This window comes from Dermacentor albipictus, chromosome 1 (genome assembly GCF_038994185.2).
Source record: "Dermacentor albipictus isolate Rhodes 1998 colony chromosome 1, USDA_Dalb.pri_finalv2, whole genome shotgun sequence".
Lineage (NCBI taxonomy): Eukaryota > Metazoa > Arthropoda > Arachnida > Ixodida > Ixodidae > Dermacentor > Dermacentor albipictus.
The window spans coordinates 95,927,749-95,951,811 of record NC_091821.1 but is presented as its reverse complement, the minus strand read 5'-3'; the positions used below and the strand labels follow the sequence as shown (position 1 = coordinate 95,951,811).

General features: G+C 42.2%; 1 protein-coding gene across 2 annotated transcripts in view; it reads left to right on the top strand.

The window, feature by feature from the left end:
- Positions 1-24,063, top strand: part of LOC135902637 (centrosome-associated protein 350-like) — a 262,164-nt gene that overhangs the window by 55,501 nt on the left and 182,600 nt on the right. For both annotated transcript variants that reach the window (XM_065432834.1, XM_065432833.1), the window contains exons 6-9: positions 1,014-1,337; positions 18,020-18,634; positions 19,875-20,030; positions 22,936-23,034. In XM_065432834.1, the coding sequence (XP_065288906.1) occupies positions 1,014-1,337; positions 18,020-18,634; positions 19,875-20,030; positions 22,936-23,034 (1,194 nt within the window). The remainder of the gene's footprint in view (positions 1-1,013; positions 1,338-18,019; positions 18,635-19,874; positions 20,031-22,935; positions 23,035-24,063) is intronic.

The window sequence follows — 24,063 nt, the reverse complement described above, 5'->3', positions numbered from 1 at the left end:
CGCGCAAAGAGTGAAGGAGTGAAAAATGCAAGGTGTAACATTTAGAGAGGGGAAGAGAGCAGTTAGGATCAGAGAGCAAACGGGGATAGCTGATATTCTAGTGGATATTAAGAGAAAAAAATGGAGCTGGGCAGGCCATGTAATGCATAGGGTTACAGAATGGGTGCCAAGGGAAGGGAAGTATAGTCGTGGACGGCAGAGAACTAGGTGGGGTGATGAAAGGAGGAAATTTGCAAGTGCAAGTTGGAATCGGCTAGTGCAAGACAGAGGTAATTGGAGATTGCAGGGAGAGGCCTTCATCCTGCTGTGGACATAGAATAGGGTGATGAAGATGAGCACAGGCAAGGGGGGTTACCTGTAGTTATGCTTTTAGTGTTTAACCTTGTAGTTCACTCATAGATTTCAGTGTGATGAAACTGCTATACCACAACCACTAACCACTTGCCACCCTTTATAGTTGAGATGGTGAGTCATTTGTCCTATCTGTATTTTAAAAGTATAGCACTTTATTGTTCCCATATGCACAGTTATGGGGGAGCATTGATGAGGGTTAAGCTGCTGCTGTTGCAGATGCACAGTGAATGAGGTGATCCACAGCTGTGACAAAGTGGCTATGGCATCGCGCTGGGGAGCTCAAGGTTGCGGGTTCAATGTGGGCCATGGTGGCAGCATTTCAATGGCCACGAATAACAATGATTGTGTACTTAGATATAGGTACACGTTAAAAAATGCCAGGCGATATATATTCATCCAGAGTCCCTCACTACAGCATGTCTCGTAATTGCATCATTTTTTTGACACGTAGAAACCCAGAATTTTATTTAATATTAGTGAATAAGGTGCTCAAGTCTTTTATGGAAGTATATGTATAGAAGCCTGTGAGCCTTATGTTTGATTGCCAGTAAAAATCTTTACAGCTGCATGTGCATTTTAGCATGTTTTGGCTGCCGCAATAATGTGTTCTCATTGTGCAGCCCTTTCCAAAAGCACAATCTTTTTGCCTCTTTCTAAAGGTCTGTCATCACCACAAGCCCAGTCAGCAGAGGAATGCCATGTTTCATTGCAGCCATCATCGATAAAAAATGTGGCATTTCTGCACCATGATGAATTGGACTTCATGCGCTCACTTCGACAGTCCAGCACTCGAAGCAGCTTTGTTCCCTCAGCGGCTGCCATTACGACTGCTGCCAATGTTACATTTACTGTAGGTGGCATCGTAACGAAGAACAATGCAAGCAGTAGTGGGCTTCATGTAAGGAAAGCACATTATATTAATGATGAAGCTGGTAGCCTGCTGAAACAGGAACCACGAAATTCTGGTAGCAAGACTTTATCAGGTAAGTTTTTTGGTTTCAAGTCACTGGTTTAGGATGTTATTCTTTGCATAATAAAATATGCCTGCTGAAGGTATCTTATTGATCTTTCCAGATTAAGTTAACCCGTTACCGTATGGTGTATAATATGATATACGTAGAACAACTTCTAGCATAATAGAATTGAAAAGAGAGCATCCTACATATTCACTGGGAATATGGCCTTCCTAGCAAGGAAATGCATGGTGGTTGTAGCACTAGAAAGAAATTGTAATTGTTTGTTATTTTTTTTCTTTAAAAATGTATGCCAGTAGCTCATCACACATGCAAGAAGTTTGTAAATAAACAGGTCATTTTCCCAATTTATATACTTGAAAACGGCGCACAAAAATTGCCAGGGTGTTTGTTTTAGCCTACTGCGATGTTTTGATTGAGAAAAATATATGGGTGGATACGATAGGCAAGCAATAATTGCTCTACGATATGCCAGGTGAGTGAGGTATTTGAGAACATAAGGATGACTTCTTGAATAGCAGCGATTTTCAGGCAAGAATGGATATGTTCATTCCAAATTTTCTACATTGCTTCTTTCACTGTTGTTTTCTGAGGCTGTAGAATAAAGCCATCTATGGCCTCAGTCATATGGTTTCGATAATGGCTGCATGCTCGGATTCAATAACTTGTGTTGGACAGTTCTTCTACAACAGCAGTCTTTAGCGAGTTTTCAGCATTGTTTGGCTCTTTAATAGTCTCCCCCTCAGTGACACATCCTATACATAGCAGTGTAGCAGATTTATATTGAAAACTAGGACATCATATTGGGCGTTATGTGGCCGCATGTGTTTACAGCCAGCCATTCTTGGGTTGAAAATCAATTTCTTAAAAGTAGTGCCTATTGGCACCGTGTGCAGCAAGCTTGCCTGTTGACTCTGCCACTTGAAGCTGCTCTGCAATGGCCATAATTGGCCTTTCAGGGTTCTCAGTTTTCATGGCCTCCACCTGCTGGAGAAACTCAATTGTCTGAATGGTGTCTGATGGCTAGCAGTGCTTTTTTCTCATTGTCAAAGATGACAGTTGGCAATAAATGATTCTCACCGAATAAGGAAAGAATTTGGCGAGAAGGTGGCGATATCAAAGTCTGCTGTGGTTAGTGTGTGAGGGTACTAGAACAGGATACAGCTTTATCTCCTGCATCAGATTGGAAGCTGATACCTGAGAATAAGTTTGTTAGCTAGGTGACAAGGTGGTTGGCAAAGGCAAAGTTTAGCTTATAGACTGGTAGAATAAGAATATTAATGTCTATGGCAATTCAAAGCTGGGCCTCCAATACCTCGCACATCCGGTATGATACAGCATGCCTTATGGGCTGTTTTGTGGAGGTGAGCCCAGATCTGTTTCTTCACAAAAAATCAATTTTATGACAAAATATTATGTTTTGTGTGGGCTATACTGTTTCTTAGCACCATTATTGACGATAAATATGTCTGAAAGTAAAAATGACAATGGTCTTTACAGTGCAGATAGCATGGAGCCTGATGTGTTCCTCGAGCTAATAGCAACTAACAAATATCTACAAAACAGAAACAAGTTTCTTGTTTTTTTTTTTTTTGCTTATGTCAAGCTCCAAAAAGTATGCAAAGCTAAAAATTAAAATGTCATACCAAGGTCGATAAATGGTCCAGCCTAGATATTGAAGCTGTCAGTTAGTCATTCGGCATCAAAATTTAAAGAAACTTGTACTAGGTAGAGGTTTTGAGAAACAAGCTTCGTTTTTAAAAGCAAAGTTCTAAATTTTTTTTAGTGGTTCTGTTATTTTTCTGCAAGTTCAAAAATCACGTGTGGCAGGTGACACAATTCTGATCATTGAGCTGTGTTGCTTAAACAGGCTAACATTATTAACAAGAGAAATCAAAATGTGTAATTGACTAGTCAAAAAAAATGTTTTAGCTAATTATCTTATGGCACATATTGCAGTTTACAAATTCATCATCATCATCAGCAGCCTAGTTATGCCCACTGCAGGGCAAATTCCTCTCCCATACTTCTCCAACTACCCCGGTCATGTACTAATTGTGGCCATGTTGTCCCTGCAAACTTCTTAATCTCATCCGCCCACCTAACTTTCTGCCGTCCCCTGCTACGCTTCCCTTCCCTTGGAATCCAGTCCGTAACCCTTAATGACCATCGGTTATCTCCCCTCCTCATTACATGTCCAGCCCATGTCCATTTCTTTTTCTTTATTTCAACTAAGATGTCATTTACCCGCGTTTGTTGCCTCACCCAATCTGCTCTTTTCTTATCCCTTAACGTTACACCGATCATTCTTCTTTCCATACCTCGTTGCGTCGTCCTCAATTTCAGCAGAACCCTTTTCGTAAGCCTCCAGGTTTCTGCCCCATATGTGAGTACTGGTAACACACAGCTGTTATACACTTTCCTTTTGAGGGATAGTGGCAACCTGCTGTTCATGACTTGAGAATGCCTGCCAAACGCACCCCAGCGCATTCTTATTCTTCTGGTTATTTCAGTCTCATGATCCGGATCCGTGGTCACTACTTGCCCTAAGTAGATGTATTCTCTTACCACTTCCAGTGCCTCGCTACCTATCGTAAACTGCTGTTCTCTTCCGTGACTGTTAAACATTACTTTAGTTTTCTGCAGATTAATTTTCAGACCCACCCTTCTGCTTTGCCTCTCCAGGTCAGTGAGCATGCATTGCAATTGGTCTCCTGAGTTACTAAGCAAGGCAATATCATCAGCGAATCGCAAGTTGCTAAGGTATTCTCCATCAACTTTTATCCCCCATTCTTCCCACTCCGCGTCTCTGAATACCTCCTGTAAACATGCAGTGAATAGCATTGGAGAGATCGTATCTCCGTGTCTGACGCCTTTCTTTATTGGGATTTTGTTGCTTTCTTTGTGGAGGACTACGGTGGCTGTTGAGCCGCTATAGATATCTTCCAGTATTTTTACATATGGCTCATCCACACCCTGATTCCGTAATGCCTCCATGACTGCTGAGGTTTCGACTGAATCAAACGCTTTCTCGTAATCAATGAAAGCTATATATAAGGGTTGGTTATATTCTGCACATTTTTCTATCACCTGATTGATAGTGTGAATATGGTCTATTGTTGAGTAGCCTTTACGGAATCCTGCCTGGTCCTTTGGTTGACAGAAGTCTAAGGTGTTCCTGATTCTATTTGCGATTACCTTAGTAAATACTTTGTAGGCGACGGACAGTAAGCTGATTGGTCTATAATTTTTCAAGTCTTTGGCGTCCCCTTTCTTATGGATTAGGATTATGTTAGCGTTCTTCCAAGATTCCGGTACGCTCGAGGTTATGAGGCATTGCGTATACAGGGTGGCCAGTTTCTCTAGAACAATCTGACCACCATCCTTCAACAAATCTGCTGTTATCTGATCCTCCCCAGCTGCCTTCCCCCTTTGCATAGCTCCTTAGGCTTTCTTTACTTCTTCTGGCGTTACCTGCGGGATTTGGAATCCCTCTAGGCTATTTTCGCTTCCACGATCGTCGTGGGTGCCACTGGTACTATATAAATCTCTGTAGAACTCCTCAGCCACTTGAACTATCTCATCCATATTAGTAACGGTATTGCCGGCTTTGTCTCTCAACGCACACATCTGATTCTTGCCTATTCCTAGTTTCTTCTTCACTGTTTTTAGGCTTCCTCCGTTCCTGAGAGCCTGTTCAATTCTATCCATATTATAGTTCCTGATGTCCGCTGTCTTACGCTTGTTGATTAACTTAGAAAGTTCTGCCAGTTCTATTCTAGCTGTAGGGTTAGACGCTTTCATACATTGGCATTTCTTGATCAGATCTTTTGTCTCCTGCGATGGCTTACTGGTTTCCTGTCTAACGGCGTTACCACTGACTTCTATTGCGCACTCCTTAATGATGCCCATGAGATTGTCGTTCATTGCTTCAACACTAAGGTCCTCTTCGTGAGTTAAAGCCGAATACCTGTTCTGTAGCTTGATGCGGAATTCCTCTACTTTTCCTCTTACCGCTAACTCATTGATTGGCTTCTTGTGTACCAGTTTCTTCCGTTGCCTCCTCAAGTCTAGACTAATTCGAGTTCTTACCATCCTATGGTCACTGCAGCGTACCTTGCCGAGCACGTCTACATCTTGTATGATGCCAGGGTTCGCGCAGAGTATGAAGTCGATTTCATTTCTAGTCTCACCATTCGGGCTCCTCCACGTCCACTTTCGACCAACCCGCTTGCGGAAAAAGGTATTCATTATCCGCATATTATTCTGTTCTGCAAACTCTACTAATAACTCTCCTCTGCTATTCGTAGAGCCTAGAGCCTATTCCTAGAGTTTACAAATTGTAGCCATGGAAATTGCAAGGTGGATTCTATTGGAACCAATTCTCAGGATGACACCAGTTTGGAGATATTAATTCCAGAACTTTGCTAATAAATACATTGGCGGTCCACTTACTTTCATTCTTCAATGCATAGGTAATGGAATTTTGTTTAATAAGTTAGTGGGATGACAGTGCATTTTTCCTGCAAGTTTGGTGGCACATATCTTGAAAATAATGTAATCCACAGAATTTTTTTCAAGTGGATATTCCTTGCATGCTAACCAGCTACAATTAATAAATTGCAATATCTGTTATAAGGTAATTACTAATTTGCTAAAAACCTAATTATTCTTTTTGTTAATTAATATATTACGCATTTCAATCTCTCATGCAAGTAATGCCCGCCTCTTCAAGTAGAGCAGCTTGAATTGTGCTGTCTAACACTGGCACCTTTTAAAAATTACTTAGTCTTTGCAAAAAACAACTCGTAGATTCAGCAGTGGCATGTACCAGGCGGTTGGGATGTTAGCACATGAAGCAGGTGGGCTCGGTATTGATCCAATGCTTTGCAAACCTCTCCTGCTGCAAGCACTTCATGTACACTAGTGCTGACACTGCGAGCGAGTGTTGGCAGTGTATATGTTACTGTTCCTTCACCAATCTAGGTACACCACCGCAATGCATGCGACACTTGCGCATCAAAACATCCTCGGCACAGTCTAGGTTGTGCACTGCAGAAAGCCACCCACACACCATGGCATATGTGATATTGTGTGCAGTTTGTGCTGTTAATAAGTGCAGCAGCATGATTGCAAGCACAGTTGCAAATTCGCATTATAGGCAGGGTGATGAAGAGACATTTGGCACTTCCAACATTACCTGCAATTGGGTACATGGTAGATGCAGTTTTTCATTAGTGCTATTTCCTCAAGGCAGAGATGACGGTTGTACATCTTATTGATGCGTGTGTGTTTTCATGCGCATACACTATAGCGCTTGCAAACATTTTTGTCATATATCTGTCAGATGTCAATGTAACAGGCACCAGAGCAAATCTACAAGAACCCAGCGAAAGGCTAATCAAAGGAGACAGCACTCCTAGTAACAAACTACGTAAGAAATATGACTTTTCACCCCTTGAAGCAGATAATACTTGCACATCTGTGAAAAATTCAGGAAGTTTGTACAGCATTTGCTAACCTAGATCAGCAGTACAAGACTAGACGATTCCTGTGGTAGTTGCAACGACCTTGCAAACACATTGTGGTAGCAAGCAGCGGAGCTGGCGTCCTTTCATTGGGTCTACTTGGGAGGGCTGCTGCTAGGAGCATGCTCAACTTTCTGAAAGCATTCTTTGAAAAGGCCAATTTGGCAGCTTTCAGCGACACAGTCATTGTATGGCCTTCAACCACTGCACCAAGCTGACTGGCGCACTCTTGACATCTTTGTGGTACTGTGTGACCGTGACCTTCACTTTCAGTGATGTGAACACAGTAGTACTTTATTGATACGATCCTGTCACATGCAATTTTCTGGTGCCAGCATTCATGACCGAGAACACTAGAAATGGTGCAATACAGTTACATGTCTTTTTACTGGTTAATATGTGCCGTGAAAACATGATCTTACGGCACCAACACTCAGTACGTCGCCAAACTGCGATCATATGATACATTTACCAACCACGAGATTCTATGTAACAAGAAAAGGTGCTCCTGCAGGGGCGTCTGTGTCAGCAAACGTTTGGTGCGTTGTGACACCATGAACCCGAGCACATGGGAGTTGGACCCTCCTGTGTGTTGCCATGCACGCCTTAGCCGTGTTCGGGGAAAACGTGATCCTGGGGTTTAAGCCAATACTGGGTGTTTGTACCTTTAAGGTTTAAGGCCCCTCGGTGGAGGCAACACACCCTTTTGGCCTCAGCTTCACGTAGACGGCACCTCTGGGCTGACCCAACTGGAGGAAATCGGTAGTTGCCTTTTCCTACACTCCTCTTCTATCTTTGTCTTTCTCTCTCACTTCCAATCTTCCCTGTCCTCTCCTCATTTCTTTTTACTTCTGATTTTCCGTGCAGCAAGGGTTAACCTTGTGTGACATAACCACGCTTGGTTATTCATGTTTGGTTATAGCAGTGCCGTACAGCTGGCCTTTGCAGGGCCTGTCCTTTCCAGGTTTGCAGTGTCCCTTCTTTGGGATCCATGGTGGGTCACTGGCGCTGCTGCTGAAAATTTTATCTATGGTATACCTATGGAAAGTAGTTTCTCCCGACTCCATGATTGCCCTCAGAAACAAGGGCACTCCGAAGAAGTCTTCAAGATTTTTGGCTGACAAATTGATAATTTTTCAAAATTTCGTGTAATGCATTACGAGAAAACAGAAAGGTTGGCAAGAATGATCTCGCCTTTCCTGGTTGCAAAATCACTGACTGAAGCTATTGACCGAGGTTGTAAAGTTTCCTAGTTGACAAGTGGTGACCTCCTTCTGGAACTCCGTGATAACATTCAACATGACAAGCTACCTACTCTTGTGTCTTTTGGGGACGTTTCCCGCACCATACTGCGTATGAACACCATTCGTGGTGTCATTTTCGATGAAGATCTGATGTAGATAACCAGGATTTTATCGCTGTGAAAAGAATGATGAGGTCTGGTGAAAAAGAGATGAAAACCAAGCATATAATTCTGACATTCGGTTCAATTATGGTACTCTCGAGTATTGAGACAGGGTACTTAAAGAAACGGGCCAGGCCTTATATCTCCAGTCCCCTCTGATGCTTCAAATGCCAAAGGTTTGGCCACAGTTCTCAGAACTTTCCAGGCCGACTAAGCTGTCCCAAATGTCCCCTTCAACATCCATCCAAATAGTGCGAGAACACTCCACTCTGTGTGAATTGTGATAGAAAGCATGCTGCATACTTGCAGTCCTACCTGTCATGGAAGAAGAAAGAAATTGTGACAGTCAAAGTAAAAAAGATATATCATTCAAGGAGGTACGCAAGCGGGCATCACACACGCCAAGCTTGGCCGAAGTGGCACATCAGGGGGCAGCACCACAATGGCCCCCACCAGCTGTCTGGCCCACACACAGTGAGCTGGCGGTGATGATAACCGCCTCCTCTGTGGAGCATCTAGCGCTGCTCCGCTATCCCAGACGAAGGGGCCATCAACTTCTGTGCTAGTGGCCTCTAGGGCTTCGTCTCTCGAGATACCTTCAAGTCAAACAGTGCTCGCAAGAGGCAGTGGACATAGCAACCAGCCAGATGGCACTACCAGTGCTTAAGGAGGGGTGAGACTTTCACGATAGCTCAAAAAAAGAAAAAATCCTGCATCACAGGGCCTGGCAAGGGCTCTGTAAGCTCATTTGCAATCCCTAAACACACAGCACAAACTTCTTTTTTAATATGCATACGCAAATATTGCTGTGGAATATTAAGGGCCTGCTCCATAATTTTGATGACGTCAAAGAGCTCCTTCGTAAATACAGTCCAAGGGTGCTGTGTTCAGGAAATGAATCTCAAATCAACACACACAGGCTTTCTGAGGCAATATGCCATTTTTCGCTAAGACTGCGATGGTGCTACCGCCTCATCATGCGTTGTGGCTATAATAATTGATAAGGGTGTTTCTTGCCAACAGTTAAGTCCGAACAACTGTTGAGGCAGTTGCAGTTAGAGTGGTACTGTTTGATAAACTAGTTAAAATTAGTCCTCTATACATCCCTCCTAGTTGTCAGCCTTCCAGAACAGTATTCTATAGCTCTATTGTCGAACTTCCAGAACATTATGTAGTCGGAGATTTCAACGCACACAGCACTTTGTGGGGTGACTCACCGTGATACAAGGGATCGCCTAATAGAAAATTTTCTTTTTTTCTACAGTACATCTCTGCTTAACAAGAAAGCGCCGACATTCTATAGCGTTGCACACAAAGCATACTCTTCCAGAAACCTAAGCATAGTGTCGAGTACACTCATGCCATACCTAGAGTGGAGTATCATTAAGAATTCCTACGAAAGTGACCACTTCCCGATAGTTTTGAGTCAAACAAAACAGGATGAATGCCTTCCACATATTCCCCGATAGAAGGTTGTCTCAACTATCTGGGAATCTTTCCAAGAACTGACATATTTAAGCCAGGATGATAATGCCTCTCTTAATATAGACGATGCTGTGGCGTACTTAACAGGCTTTATAATTGAGGCTGCCACAAAATGCATCCATCAAACTGACGTACTGGCGAATAAACGTCACATCCCACGGTAGATTGAAGAATGGAAAAAAAAGCATGGAAAAAATCAAGATAAAGCTTGGGAACGATATTGCGACTCTACAACCGCCAAAAACTTAATTTTAAGCAAATCAAGTCACAGGGTAGAAGTACATGTCGACATGCTAAGAGAGAGAGGGATAAGTACATCTTCGCTATAAATTCTTACATGGATGAGACGGAAGTGTGGAATAGGGTAAATAGATTAAATGGCCGGGAGGTACACCCTCTATCCTTAGTATGTACCCGAGGTGAGAACTTGGCAGATCAGGCAGATTATTTAGGCGAACACTTTGAATATATCTCCAATGCATCCCATTATTCACGCATTCCTGAGGTTCAAAGAACATGCAGAGCGGCAGCGCCGGGATCGGAAATGTGCACAAAATGAAGATTACAACTGCTTATTTAGCCTAGCTGAACTTAACAGTTTTCTCACTTGCTGCAGCAACAACTCGGCTCCAGGTGACGATTGGATCAAATATGAAATGATTAAGTACTTACATTTCGGAACACTGAAAATACTTCTTTCTCTTTTTAATGCCATGTCTTGTGTGGCTGGATATATTCCGTCCTCGTGGAAAGAAGCTGTAGTCATCCCAGTACTTAAACAAGGCAAGGACCCATTCTTAGCCAGCAGCTACAGGCCAATAGCACTAACAAACTGTCAGTGCAAATTGTTCGAAAAAAAAAGAAATCATAAACTGGTGCTTAATCTGTTACCTAGAAAATAACAAAATACTAGACCCCCTCCAGTGTAGTTTCCGAGAAGGTAGGTCAACAATGGACCACCTTGTTCGCATTGAGGCAAGCATCAGAGATGCTTTTATATGTAAACAGTTTTTACTTCAAATGTTTCTATATCTCGAGAAAGCATAAGACATGACATGGCGCTTCGGGATTCTGCAAGATCTTTCCATGATGGGTGTCCGTGGAAATATGTCACGCAGTCGAAAGCTACTTGTTTAAATGCATGTCTCTTAAGAGTGGGCAATGCTTTACTTAGAACATTCACCCAGGAGAATGGTGTGCCGCAAGGGTGCGTGGTTAGTTGTGTACTCTTTGTTGTAAAAATGAATTCCTTGTATACAGTCATTCCACGCACTGTTCTATTCTGTGTGTGTCGATTATGTGCAGATACGTTTCAAATCATGAAACATTGCTATCTGCAAACGACAGGTGCAGGTTGGACTAAACAAATTGTATAGACGGGCAGGTGAAAATGGTGTCAAAATAAACAACCAAAAAGTACCTGCATACTTTTCTTAAATGAGAGAGTTGTAACATCACTGCCAAGTAATATGGTCAAGAGAGACCACCTTTCTGTGAGCAGTGAACATAAATTCCTGGGAATCATTTTAGACTCTAAACTCATGTTTATTTCCCATGTTAAATATCTGAAAATGAGATGTCTGAAAACAATGAACCTCCTAAAGCTTCCGTGATGCACAACAAGGGTTAATGATCGAAAATGTCTCCTGAACTTATACAGGAGCCTTGTCCACTCCTCTGGGTATTTATTGTACAGGTCAGTATAGAATTCTTTTGCTGCTTTTACTATATCATCTAAATTGCTGATATTACCCTGCTTATCTTTCAGTGCATACATCTTGGCTTGTCGATGGCAGGTTTCCTTCTCACTGTTTTCATACTGCTCCATTTTTTACGGCTTCTTCAGTCTTTCTCACATTATAATTTTGAATATCACTTATTTTCTCTTTGTTGATCAGTTTTGACAGTTCCAGGAATTCTATCTTATCTCTTGAGTTTTACACTTTCATTCTTTGTAGTTTCTTTATTAGGTTCTTTGTTACTTACTTGGGAGAGCTTGCCTACTGGTTGCCTTGGTGCCTTGCCTTCCACTTCAATTGCTGCCTCTGAAGCCAGCCTAGTTACTATTTCATTCATTACCTCTATGTCATCATCATCATCTCGCTGTTCTAAGGCTGCAAATTTGTTTGCAAGTACTAGCTTAAATTTGTCTGCTTTTACCCTTACTGCCTCTAAGTTGACCTGTTTTTTCTTGACCAATTTTACTCTTTCTCTGTTAAAATTGAGGTGAATCCTAGCCCTCTCAAGCCTATGATCACTGCACTTTACCCTACCCATCACTTATACATCCTGCGCTATGCGGGGATCGGCAGAAAGTATGAAATCAATTTCATTTCTTGTTTCACCCTTAGGGCTTTTCAAGGTCCACTTTCTGTTGCTACGTTTCCTGAAAAGGTGTTCATTATTCTCAGCTTATTGCTTTCTGCGAATTCTACCAGAATCTCTCTAGCATTTCTAGAATCGACGCCGTAGTTGCCAATTGCCTGTTCATCCGCCTGCTTTTTCTCCGCTTTTGCATTGGAGTCACCCATTACTACTGTATAATGAGTTTGCACTTTTCTCATCGCTAATTCAACATCTTCATAAAACTGATCTACATCCTCATCGTCGTCACTGGATGTTAGAGTGTAGGCTTGTACTACCTTTAATCTCTGCCTCTTATTACGTTTGATTACGACTGCTGCTTAGAAACAATAATGAACAGTATACAGAAACTTCTCCTATAACTAGAGATGAGGTCAGAAGGGCCTTGCAAGGCATGAAATAGGGAAAAGCAGCATGAGAGGATGGAATAACAGTCGATTTAATCAAAGATGGAAGAGACATAGTGCTAGAAAAACTAGCGGCTCTCTATACGAAGTGTCTATCGACTGTAAGACTCCCAGAAAACTAAGAATGCAAACATTATACTAATCCACAAAAAGGTAGACGTTAAAGGGCCCCTGAAACGGTTCGGACAAATTTTGTAGGTGCGTAGGGTACAGCTTAAGTAGAACATTCGCACCACAATTTAAGTGAAGCGTTACGTATTAATGGAGCTGCAAGCGATTAGAAGTTACCCTCCTCCCTAGCTATGCTTTTCCTCCTCAACTCGCTTGCCGAGCGAGCGGCGCTAAGCTCCGCCTTCACTGGTTCAGCGTCACGATGCGACGTCACATCGTTCACTTCCGGTTGTTTTGGAGCACGCCCCCTCCCGCGCGAGACCTCTTCGCTAGCCGCTTGGCCGTCGACCGAGAGCTATCGAAGCAGCGTGCGTTGCGAGCATTCTGTCGTAGCGCCGAACGTGTCTGGTATTCCGATAACCACAGGCAAACTGGTCATTTCGGCAAATGACTGGAGGCATAAACTCAAGCTGATGAAGGAACTGTAGCGTGGACGTACGTGAGCAGCCTGCACGGTCCAGACACTTGCTGGCGCAGTGCTTAACCAGTCAAACAAAGCGCTAATATTGCTCTAACCAAGTGTAAAACATTTTAAACATTTATAAAAACAACGTGTTGATGATTACACTCCTGCGAAAAATACACACCAGCAGCAAAGAAGAATACACTTCGTTGCTGCTACTGTGTATGGTTGAGCTCTGTGCCACCAGGTGGCTGCACCATGCAGACCATTCACATTTGCCCTTCTGCTCATATCGTGGCTCATCCCGGCACAGTCAAGCGGCCAGACCCTGTCCCCTTGCGCTTGCGTTTGCCCCAATACTGGACTCGCGAAACGCTATTGCGTTAGTAATCATCCGGTGTAAGGTGACGGCCACAAACGCACAAATCCTGGCGCCGATCGGATACCGGCAGTCCGATGCGCAGCAGCCAGTTCGCTTGTATACTGCCTTGCAGAGGGACACGATGTCGCAGCTTGACATATTGCCAGTCGCTAGGTTTGCAGTCCACAAGGCAACAAAGTTGAAACATAGTGCTCGCAAAAAGACTGACACCGACTCTGACCGTGGAGCTCTCATCAAAATGGAGTACGTTGTAACACAAGCAGACGACACTTGCTGTGTGCCAGAAGTGCTGAAGTGTACTGAAAAATTGTTCTTGTGCATTCTCTTTATGTTACTTTCTTTTTATAAAAACAAATGAACTAACATTCCAACTATTACGAAGATTATTTGTTCACCATAAAGTTGGAAAAATTATCAATCACGCGGCCTGGTCAGCCAATCGGATAGCTCACCCCACTGACGTCATATGGGTGATTTCCGTCATATGGGTAGGGGCGGCCTAAAATTCCGCCGAGCAGTGTGCTGCGATTGGCAGCGATGTGCATTTTTAAAACCTTATAATAAATTACACGCTTTACGCATAGCACTTAGATGTGTCAATTAATGATCAGAAGGACCTCCTCTAACGACTCAGTACGTTTGTATAAAATCGTCAAAATTGTTTCAGGGTCCCTTTAAAGAATTGAAAAATTATAGGCCCATTAGCTTACACCCGGTATTATATAAAATATTTACTAAAATAATCTCCAATAGAATAAGGGCAACACTTGACTTCAGTCAACCAAGGGAACCGGCAGGTTTCAGGAAGGGATTCTCTACAATGGATCACATCCATGTCATCAATCAGGTAATCGAGTAATCCGCAGAGTACAATCAGCCTCTCTATGTGGCTTTCATAGATTGTGGAAAGGCATTTGATTCCGTAGAGGTAGCAGCAGTCAGAGGCATTACGTAATCAAGGAGTACAGGATGCCTACGTAAATATCTTGGAAAGTATCTATAGAGATTCCACAGCTACCTCAATTCTCTGCAAGAAAAGTAGGAACATACCTGTAAAGAAAGGGGCCAGACAACAAGAGACAATCTCTCCAATGCTATTCACTGCGTGCTTGGAAGAAGTATTCGAGCTATAAAACTAGGAACGCTTAGGAGTAAGGATCAGTGGTGAATATCTTGGCAATCTTCGGTTTGCAGATGACACTGTCCGGTTCAGTAACACTGGGGACGAGTTATAACAAAAGATTGAGGACTTTAGCAGAGAGGGTATAACAATAGGGTAAAAGATTAATATACAGAAGACAAAGTTAATGATTAATAGCCAAGCAAGGGAACAAGCGTTATGGATGTTGCTGATGATGCTGAAGTCACTAAGCATGCTCCTGAGGTGCACATTCAAATGCATTTCCTTGAACTTTGGTCAAAGCAAGGGAACAAGCGTTATGGAACAAGCGTTATGGATGTTGCTGATGATGCTGAAGTCACTAAGCATGCTCCTGAGGTGCACATTCAAATGCATTTCCTTGAACTTTGGTCAAAGTACTGCTCCTCCGTGTTTTACACCAATGCATCAAAGTCGCATGCTGGTGTGTCTTCTGTAGCAGTCGGCCCATCCTTTTTGGAGTCCAGCACTCTGCATGCGTAAACAAATATATTTGTAGCTAAAAGCTATGCACTATTATTGGCTGTAAAACAAGCAATTAAAGCTACAAAAGGCAATTATCTTTACAGACTCTCTAAGCATTGTCAAGGCTTTAGTGTTGCTACAAACGCCTAAAACCCCTCTAATTATTGACCTCTATACACTCCTTTGCAGTGTTTATGCATGTAATTAACATAGCATAATGTGCTGGGTGCCTGGACACAGGCATTGAGGGTAAGATGTGACAAAATCGTCACATCGACAGCACAAAAAGATTTCAACTCTTCCATAGCTGTTCCCGCCATAGATTTGAATCCTTTCATTTAGAAAAAATCAAGAGACTATTGGCAATGCTGCTGGGACGCCCAAACCTCTAATAACCCGCCGCGGTTGCTGAGTGGCCATGGTGTTGGGCTGCTGAGCACGAGGTCGCGGGATCGAATCCCGGCCACGGCGGCGGCATTTCGATGGGGGCGAAATCCGAAAACACCCGTGTACTTAGATTTAGGTACACGGCCAAGAACCCCAGGTGGTCGAAATTTCTGGAGTCCTCCACTACGGCCTGCCTCATAATCAGAAAGTGGTTTTGGCACATAAAGCCGCATAATTTAATTTTTTAACCTCTTATAATTTTTATCTAATTAAGCCACAATTAAGCATTTCCTCATGAATAATTCAATCATGACAAACTAATGTCTTGTTTTGTCGCTTAAGAATAGGGCACACATATGGTGCACACAATTTCTTGCTGACTCGTGATGAACCTCCTACATGTGGTAGATGTGGTGAAAGGCTGACCGTCATCCACGCCTTTGTGGAGTGTGCAGAAATCTAGAGGAAAAAGCACTTTCTTTTAGCATATCGGCAGGATATCCCATTACACCCAGCACAATTTATTTGCACAGGCCCATTATTCGACACCTAATCTGTTTTAAATTTTTTGAATGACATTCTTAGACTGCATATTATCAGTTCGAAAGTTGCGTGGTACAGCCTCTTACCAGAGGCTTCTGCTACATTAGTTGCATCTAGTATAGCATGTGTCTACAGGCCCTTGCATTCAAGAGCCCTGATGCGGCAGTAGTGCTACTGTAATTTGTTCTTAGTATAGCATCTTTTCAAAGTCCATGTTTTATGTTCATATTACACCTCACAACATTTTGTAATGATCTTACTATGCATATATTTTACGCTGTTACAGTGGCTTTCTTTAGGCCCCTTTTCAGCCACGTCACATCTACCCCTCGTAGTTCATCGCTACATTTCCAGCTAATTAACACTGGCCTAGCGCTCTTTGGCTGTACTTGGCCTTTGTGCCACAAAACATCAGATTCATCAACAAGAAAAGGTGCGAGATGCGTGCGAACAAAAACAGTAGCCACCTGCCGCAGCAGCTCCCCGCAATACTCGCCCACCTTTCATGTAAAAACGCCGGCGTGCACTCGATTTCCTGTTCGGGTACCAGCTAATCTCCTCCCAGGTCATTGCATGCTGCATTAATGGCTATCGCTGACAACCATATTGTGATAAGCTTATTTACCTGTCTGTTTCACAGCGCATGGAGTTCAGTGCAGTTAGAGATGCCTCTGAGGACAGCAAGGAAGAAACGGCAACAGGCACAGCATCCAACCGCCCCTTACATGTTCTTGTCTTGCAACTGCATGTGCATTGTAAAAAAGGTCAATTGGATACATTTGCTATATGTTTGGATAGGCCAACAACCATTTTTAATGAGCTGTGATACAGTCTACACTTGTCTGCTTGCAAATTAACAGTCCTGCACTTGAATTCACAGTACATGAGCCCTTCTCTGTTGTATGGAAATTCCTGTGGATATGCATATATGCAAAATCACCGTGATGGTTATTGCAATAATAAGGAATGGTGTTCTGTGGCTTTTTGGAAGTGTGGATGCTTTTAATAGGCAATAACCGAAATGTGCTGCCATTCCTTACTGCAGGCGGCGCAAAGTGACCGTGATGTTTTGCTCCGGCAACATCGTAGGTATCGTATTCTAGAATTGCCCACTGGCTCAATTACCCTTTGCCAGTTTAAACACTACACAATAGAAAAACGACAGTGTGAGTCTTGGATCACTTGGGCCCCACCATCTAACTCGTGTCGATGTCTCAGGCTGCAACAATTTGCGTTGACTGGGCAACTCAAAGCTTCCTGCCAAAATTTCCCGCTTGAAGCTGCTTACAGAGGTCTAATTCGAGGAGGGCAAATGTAAGCTTGCTGAAGCCACAAAAAGGACAACACATGACGGGCCGCTCGGGCCTCTCCTGATCGGCGTGTGTCAGCACCTCGTGCTGCAATGATTCGTACAACGCTTCACATTACATAGATGTCAACTACAGTTTAGTCTGACAAATTTTTTATTGACTTTGGATCATACCTTTTACCATTTAGTAAGCTTTCTTTCTAGCATTATTTTTCCACAACATATGAATGAGGTTTTACTCATTTTTCATGTCCGAAGTCATGCTGCACTTGATGCCCGTTTTGAACGGGTTGTATAAAAGGGGCTGTAAATATTTGTGATGCTTTTGAGAAATTGAGGCTTTATCCTAATTATGGAGTTGGCACTTGTCTACAAAAGCAAAAAAAAGTGAGGCACAAAATTTTCAGGCCGGTACTCCTTTAAATGTTGCTAAACAGCTCTGAGAATAAAATGTTATGCTTCCTTCTGTATTGAGCAGCCTACAGAATCAAGCTAATACTTGCACGTAAAACATGAAATCGTAGTAATATTGCCAGCCTGCTATGGCTGCAGACTTTTTGTGCTTGTATGTTGCAGATTGCTTTTGAACACTAGCCTTTTTTATTTTCTTACGTTTTGTCTTGTGCTTCTGCACATTGTTCTGAAAGCTTTAGATGCAAAGCATCACACTTTTGTTTGTGCAGGTAGCAGCAGGAAGCTCCGCAGGTTGGTTGAAAAGCAGAAGAATGTGGCAGAGCATCGACACAGGAAAGCCAAATCTCTGCAACATCAGGCTGATTGCAATGGAAACCATGTTGATGTCCGTGCGTCTCAAGCTACCGCACGTGGACAGTCAACAAAGCTTGTGGACGCTTCTACCTGCTGTAGACCCAGCATCACCACTATTGCCACTAACACCTCAATGACTATGGCTGTTGGATTTTCTGAGCCATCTGAAAAACAGCTTTTGGAAGATGAAAACACCTTGCGGAGAAACAGCGCTTTCTCAGAAATGGGTGAAAACGTAAGCTTGTGCTCACAAGATTGTGTGGAGGAGTATCTTGAATATCTGAAGAAGAGAAAAACTGTGGGACAGGATGCAAAGGAGCCTTTGCCATGCACAGCTTCAACTGTGCTAGAGAATGGACCTTATAGGCATGAAAACCTTCCTGAAGATGAACACATTGATTTGGCTTCGACTGAAGTTTTTATTGACCCTGTCTGGAAGCGAAAATTTGCCTCTCTACCTCAACCAAAGGAATATAGAGGGTTTTCTCTCCAAGTTGATGCATCCACACGAAAGAAAGTTCGACAGCTTTGTGAGTAATGCCTTAATAGCCCATTTTTACATTTTGGAGTTTAGTTGGGGCATAGCACAGCTCATATTTACGAATCTGACAGCTGGGTGGTTTGGCGCTGATAAATATTTTGAGAATAATGCAAAAAGACAGGTGATTTGAAAACAGTAGGGCTAACTTGCGACTAAATTTTGTTTTATCAGCCCTTGGAACTGTTAAGAGAGGGGGGGGGGGGGAATAGGTGTTGTTCTAAGATGTTAATGAAAATTGCCTTGGTTATAGTTAACCCTGTAACACTGTCTCTTATTTTGCTAATGTCTCAGCATTGCTGATGGCAAGCTTGCACTAGCATGAAGTATAGCACCATTCAGTAATCAACAAAGGATTACTTGTCATATTGTGCTTGTCAAGGCAGGCATTAATTTGTTTAGGAAATAGAAGGTTCAGCAGGTCCATGTGTGCCAGGGGTAGGTAAGCGCACTGTATCACTGTCTTTTTCTCCTCTGTTTTGTTGTTTCTTTCTGAGCACTACTAAAAAAGTATGGGTGTTTGAATAAAGTTTATATGCAACTGTACACTTGTGTTTGTCTAGTTCATGTTTTCTGTCATGTTTGTGCTGTTTTTGATATTGAAAATTAGCCATCCTGAATGTGGTTTGGTTAGGGCAGTATTAGCTGGTCATCAAGTACAGATAAGAATTTCACAAAGTTATAGTATTATTGAGTTATTTACTTTCATATCTGTCCTCTTGTATTTTTAGTCATACATAATTTAAGAAGAGCGAATTGAATATTTAGTCAGATTGAATATTCAGTGTAGTCATACAAGAATACACTGATACACCGTGGTCCTCAGACATGTGACATCTGCATTGAACTTCTCCTGACCATTTTCTCCTCTTTGAACGCCATAAGGAATCATGGTTTAGTAGATTCAAAGATTAATACATCCATTCCCCTTTCTCAAATGTCTCTGTCTGGCATTTGGTGCCAAGTAGTTCCACTTGGAGCATAGTGAACTTTTCACTCGGAGGAAAAAAAAAAAAATCTTGCCAGCGGCTTATCCTGTATCCTTTGCAAACAATTCAACTTTTTGAATCTACAATGAATACCATGCTATTTATCAGTTTTGTTTAGGGCTGTAATTATATTGTGACGGTGTGACAAAGGAGTGAAATGTTTCATGGAAGTGACTTATAACAATGTTTCCAAACTCTAGTTTAAGCGCATGAGATGTATACCTACTTGTTTTTTACTTCCAGCAAGCAATATGCACAAGCGAAAAGGTGCTGGTGAGCTACCTTTCACAGCTGTTGAAAGAAATAAGCCAAGTGCTCAATCTACAGGAGCAATTCAGCATGGATGTCTTGAGACTGAAGAAAAGACCAATGCTGGGGCCCATCCTGTGAAACCACCAGGTTAGAGCATACAAAAACATAGTTCCTGAAGTGTGCACAAGTGCTTGAAAGTATGAGCATGGTAGAAAAGAACTGAAAGTTTGTTTACACAGTTTTTTTTTACAAGCTAGTGTATTTACTTAAGCTGAATTTCTTACAATGACTATTAGCTGCTTGTACGTAGCATCTTCAAGCAGTGCAGACAGCAGCAGAGACAAGTGGGATGACACAAACTCCAACTATAGACCAACAACATAGTCGGTACTTGTCATCCTGCTTGATTATCTTTTTCTGGTGTCTCCACTATGTCATAATTTGTGATTCTGTGCAATGACATTTTAATAAAACTGAAACATGGAAACAAGTATTTATGTACTACAAAAATTCCATGCTTCCCAGAAACCTTTCACTACTGTAGAAAAGACTGTCTGATTGGCACTATTTCTACCATTCTACCCTAAAGGATGCATCAAGCTTGGCTAAGCATATGCGTTTCCATTTTTCATCTACAGATGACATTGTCCAGAAGAAGTGTATTGTCATATATCCAGTAAAAAGCACTTATGCAGCATTAACTATCCAGAGTTAAATATGGATGTAGTTTGCCTGCCTGAAGCCTTGCATATTAAGGACAGCCGTGAGAATGTGTACAGATCTATGGGTGAGACTAGTAATTGACGGCTGGAAGATTGGTGGCCTAAAGAAAAGGAAAGGAGAACAAACAACAAAAGGAACATAACATTTTATACAAATTTAGCTTAATGTGTGGAACTTATACCAGGTGTTTCAGCGAACACTTTCATAAAATGTTCTAAATTGCCTGTGGAAAGCACAATTCTAGTCCATGAGCTGGTCTACTGAAAGAGGCAAGCATTACTTGCAAAAAAATTGAAATGCATAACTAATTCATAACAGAAATTCACTAATTAGGTTTATAACCAGTTACCTTATGGCACATATTGCAATTTACAAATTCTAGCCGGGGAGTTCGCAAGGCAGATCCACTTTTAACAAATGCTCAGGATGACACGAGTTTCAAGATATTAATTCCCTAACTTTGCAGAGAAATGCATTGGCATTCCAGTTACTTTTGTGCTTCATTGCATAAACAATGTTTTGTTAAGTAAGTGGAACAACAGTGTACTTTTACCACAAGTTTAATGGCACATATCTCGTAAATGGTGTCATCCACACAATTCTTTTACACAAGTTTCTACAGCACATGCCTCTCAGCCCTCAGCCCTTCAAGAGCCCTGTGACAGAGGCAGTAATGCTTGTATACATTTAATTAATCACTTTTTCGTAGCTAAACTTTAATGCCCATAGCTCACATCATGAGTCATTGTCATTATTTTGTTGCTTATACATTTTACACAGTTTACAGCAACTCATTTTAGGCCTCTTTGCAGCCACATTACATCTACCATTTGCTATTCATATGCCATGGCACTCTTTGGCCATAGCTGGCCCTTGCGCCAATAAACAGCACACATCACTCAGAAGTGCACTTTCTATTTAGAAGTGGTACTTTGTACCATTTGTATCGAGAATGTTTGCATTTTTCAAGATGTATGTAAAGAAAATTGATTGCCCTTCCACTACTGTGAAGAGCAGCGCAAGCGATGCTCGGGATCCACAGCTATTCGTTGTCATAACGCCTCGGCTTCGCTGTCCCTCTTGGTGAGGTCGGCACGTCGACGACTCCTTTCTCGAGTGAGATCCTGGCAGCGTTCATTGAACAACACCTGTTCTTCGGCTGAATGCACAACGCGTGGCTCGCTTCCGCTGCCGTTCCTTCAATGCAGCCTGCTCTTGGGCAGAAAAACAAATTGCAGCCTCCCCATCTGACTGCCCAGCCTCAACTGGCAGGAAACGGTGGGCGAAAGGCGAGCGAATGCGCGATCGCACCCTTTCCTTCTTCCGGAGAGAGGGAATGACTGTAATTGGCTCGTGCCCTGCGCTGCATATACTTCATGCATATAAAACCCAGCTTTAAAGGTCGCGTATGATGAACCGACAGTAGCTGAATCGGTTAGTGTGGTGGTCTCGCATCCTGGAGGCTGGCAATACGAATCCACAGCCCGACAAGCAATTTTTATTTTCGTATGGCTTGAGTTTTTTCCTGTGGCAACACCAACGCCGACACGAGTGAGGCAATATACAAGCTTTGCTTGAAAATGTTAATGTTGGCAGAGGACTGCCATCATTGTCTTTAGCTGCCCTGTTAACCCTTTCAGTGTCATTTTTTTTTTCTGAGTTGATGCACTTCCAGCTTCGGGGTTCTTTCTCTGAAGTGAAAAACAATCGTAATGGTTTATTTTTGGTTATGCGAAAGGGAGAAAATGACATGAATAATGGCAAATGCTCTTTTGATATGGTCCTCGCATTCCTATCTGACGTCAGTGACATGGTGGAACAGAAAGGCGAAAGCATTCTCGTACGTCAGTGACACCGAAAGGGTTAACAATGTTCATTCTTAAGAGGACTCGATTGCATGAAGAACCTTTTTGTGCAGCGAGAAAAAAGCTAGTTTTGGGGTCGACTATATATTTTATTTCTTATATCTTACTTGAAAATGAAGTCCCTTTCTAGTTTTTTTCTTTTCTTTGCTAGTAACTAAAAAGCTTAACTAAGTAATTTCACTCCCCCTCCCCCCCTTTTGTGACTTGAAGGGACTTAGTGTTTTGGGAAGTACTGCTATGCCAGAACAAAATATGGAAGGAGATAAAAATGAATAGAATGTGTATCTGTTTTCATATTTGCCACGTTATCAACACTGGCATGATTTACTCTTGGATACTGAGTTTTAGGGCTGAAGTGTTTAGTGACACCTTAGCCACCACACATTGCACTTTCGAGGAATTGGGCATTGTGTATGCGTGTTCTCATTTGCATTTCACTTTTTGCCAATTTATTGTACGTGCAGTAATCACACCGACCAGTTGGAAAAAGGGCAGGAACTTAGCCTTGAGGATACATGGCCCCTACCCACCTTCTTCATCGGGGAAAGCAGCAGCAGTTTCAGGTAAGTGCTGTGACCAAAGTATGCTGAAGATACTGTGTTTTATGAAGGAAATGACATATACAAAAGTCATGCTGTGCATCATGGAATGAAGTTTTTTGTCAAGTTATAGATGCTTGGTGATAGTGTGTATGCAGCATAGCCTCTTAGCGAAGACTTCTACAGCTGTCTGAACAGCATTGGAATCATTGAAGTACAGTGAAACATCACTGATGCCCTTTCAGGTTTTACCTAACCTGAGGTCAGCCAATGTGAGCAGCCATGTTGACTAACTTGAGGCTGTTCTTGTTTGGTGTTTTTTTTTTTTGAAGTCACATATTCAGATTTTTTAATTGTCAGAAGAATAAAGTAGAGATCTCAGAATTGCTGGAAACAATGTGTTCATGTAGTGTTCTCTACTTCATTGCCATATTCTGGGGACCACTTATTGGTAAGACCTTATTGGAAAGGTTGCAGTGTGCTCTGTAGAAGCTGACTCTGGCTATAGCCAGTGTGCATAGCCTCACCAGTGACACTTGTGGTTATGATTTCAAAGTGAGGTAGTGCTGTAGCTTAGTTTTTTTACTTTTCTTCGTGCCTTCATCGGTTTCATTCATGTCTTAGTGTTTCCTTTGTGAGGAATGTTTCATACTTACGTCCCTCTGATTTTGAGACTAAGGGAAAGCAAGGGTAAAATTTTGATGCGGAAAGCCAATGGTGGTTCAGTGATTGTAGTGCGCAGTGCACGTGATCTTCCTACATAATTCCCTCTATTACCTCTATGTCATGTGTCTGAAAGTTATTTTTGATGTTTGCCATGGCTAATCGCAGTTACCTTCTTCCTGATGAGGTAAGAACAGTTGTAGCAAGTTATAACAAAACTTCCCTCAAATGTCTTGACTTAAACAACCGTTCACTGTGTAACAGGGAAACCGAAGTTGACGCTTTTATCTCTAGCTTTTCCTTTTTATTTGATGTCGTCATGTTGACGGAAACTTGATGTAAAGATGGCCAAAATAACTACGTTCTCCTCTTATCAGTCGTTTTCGTTAA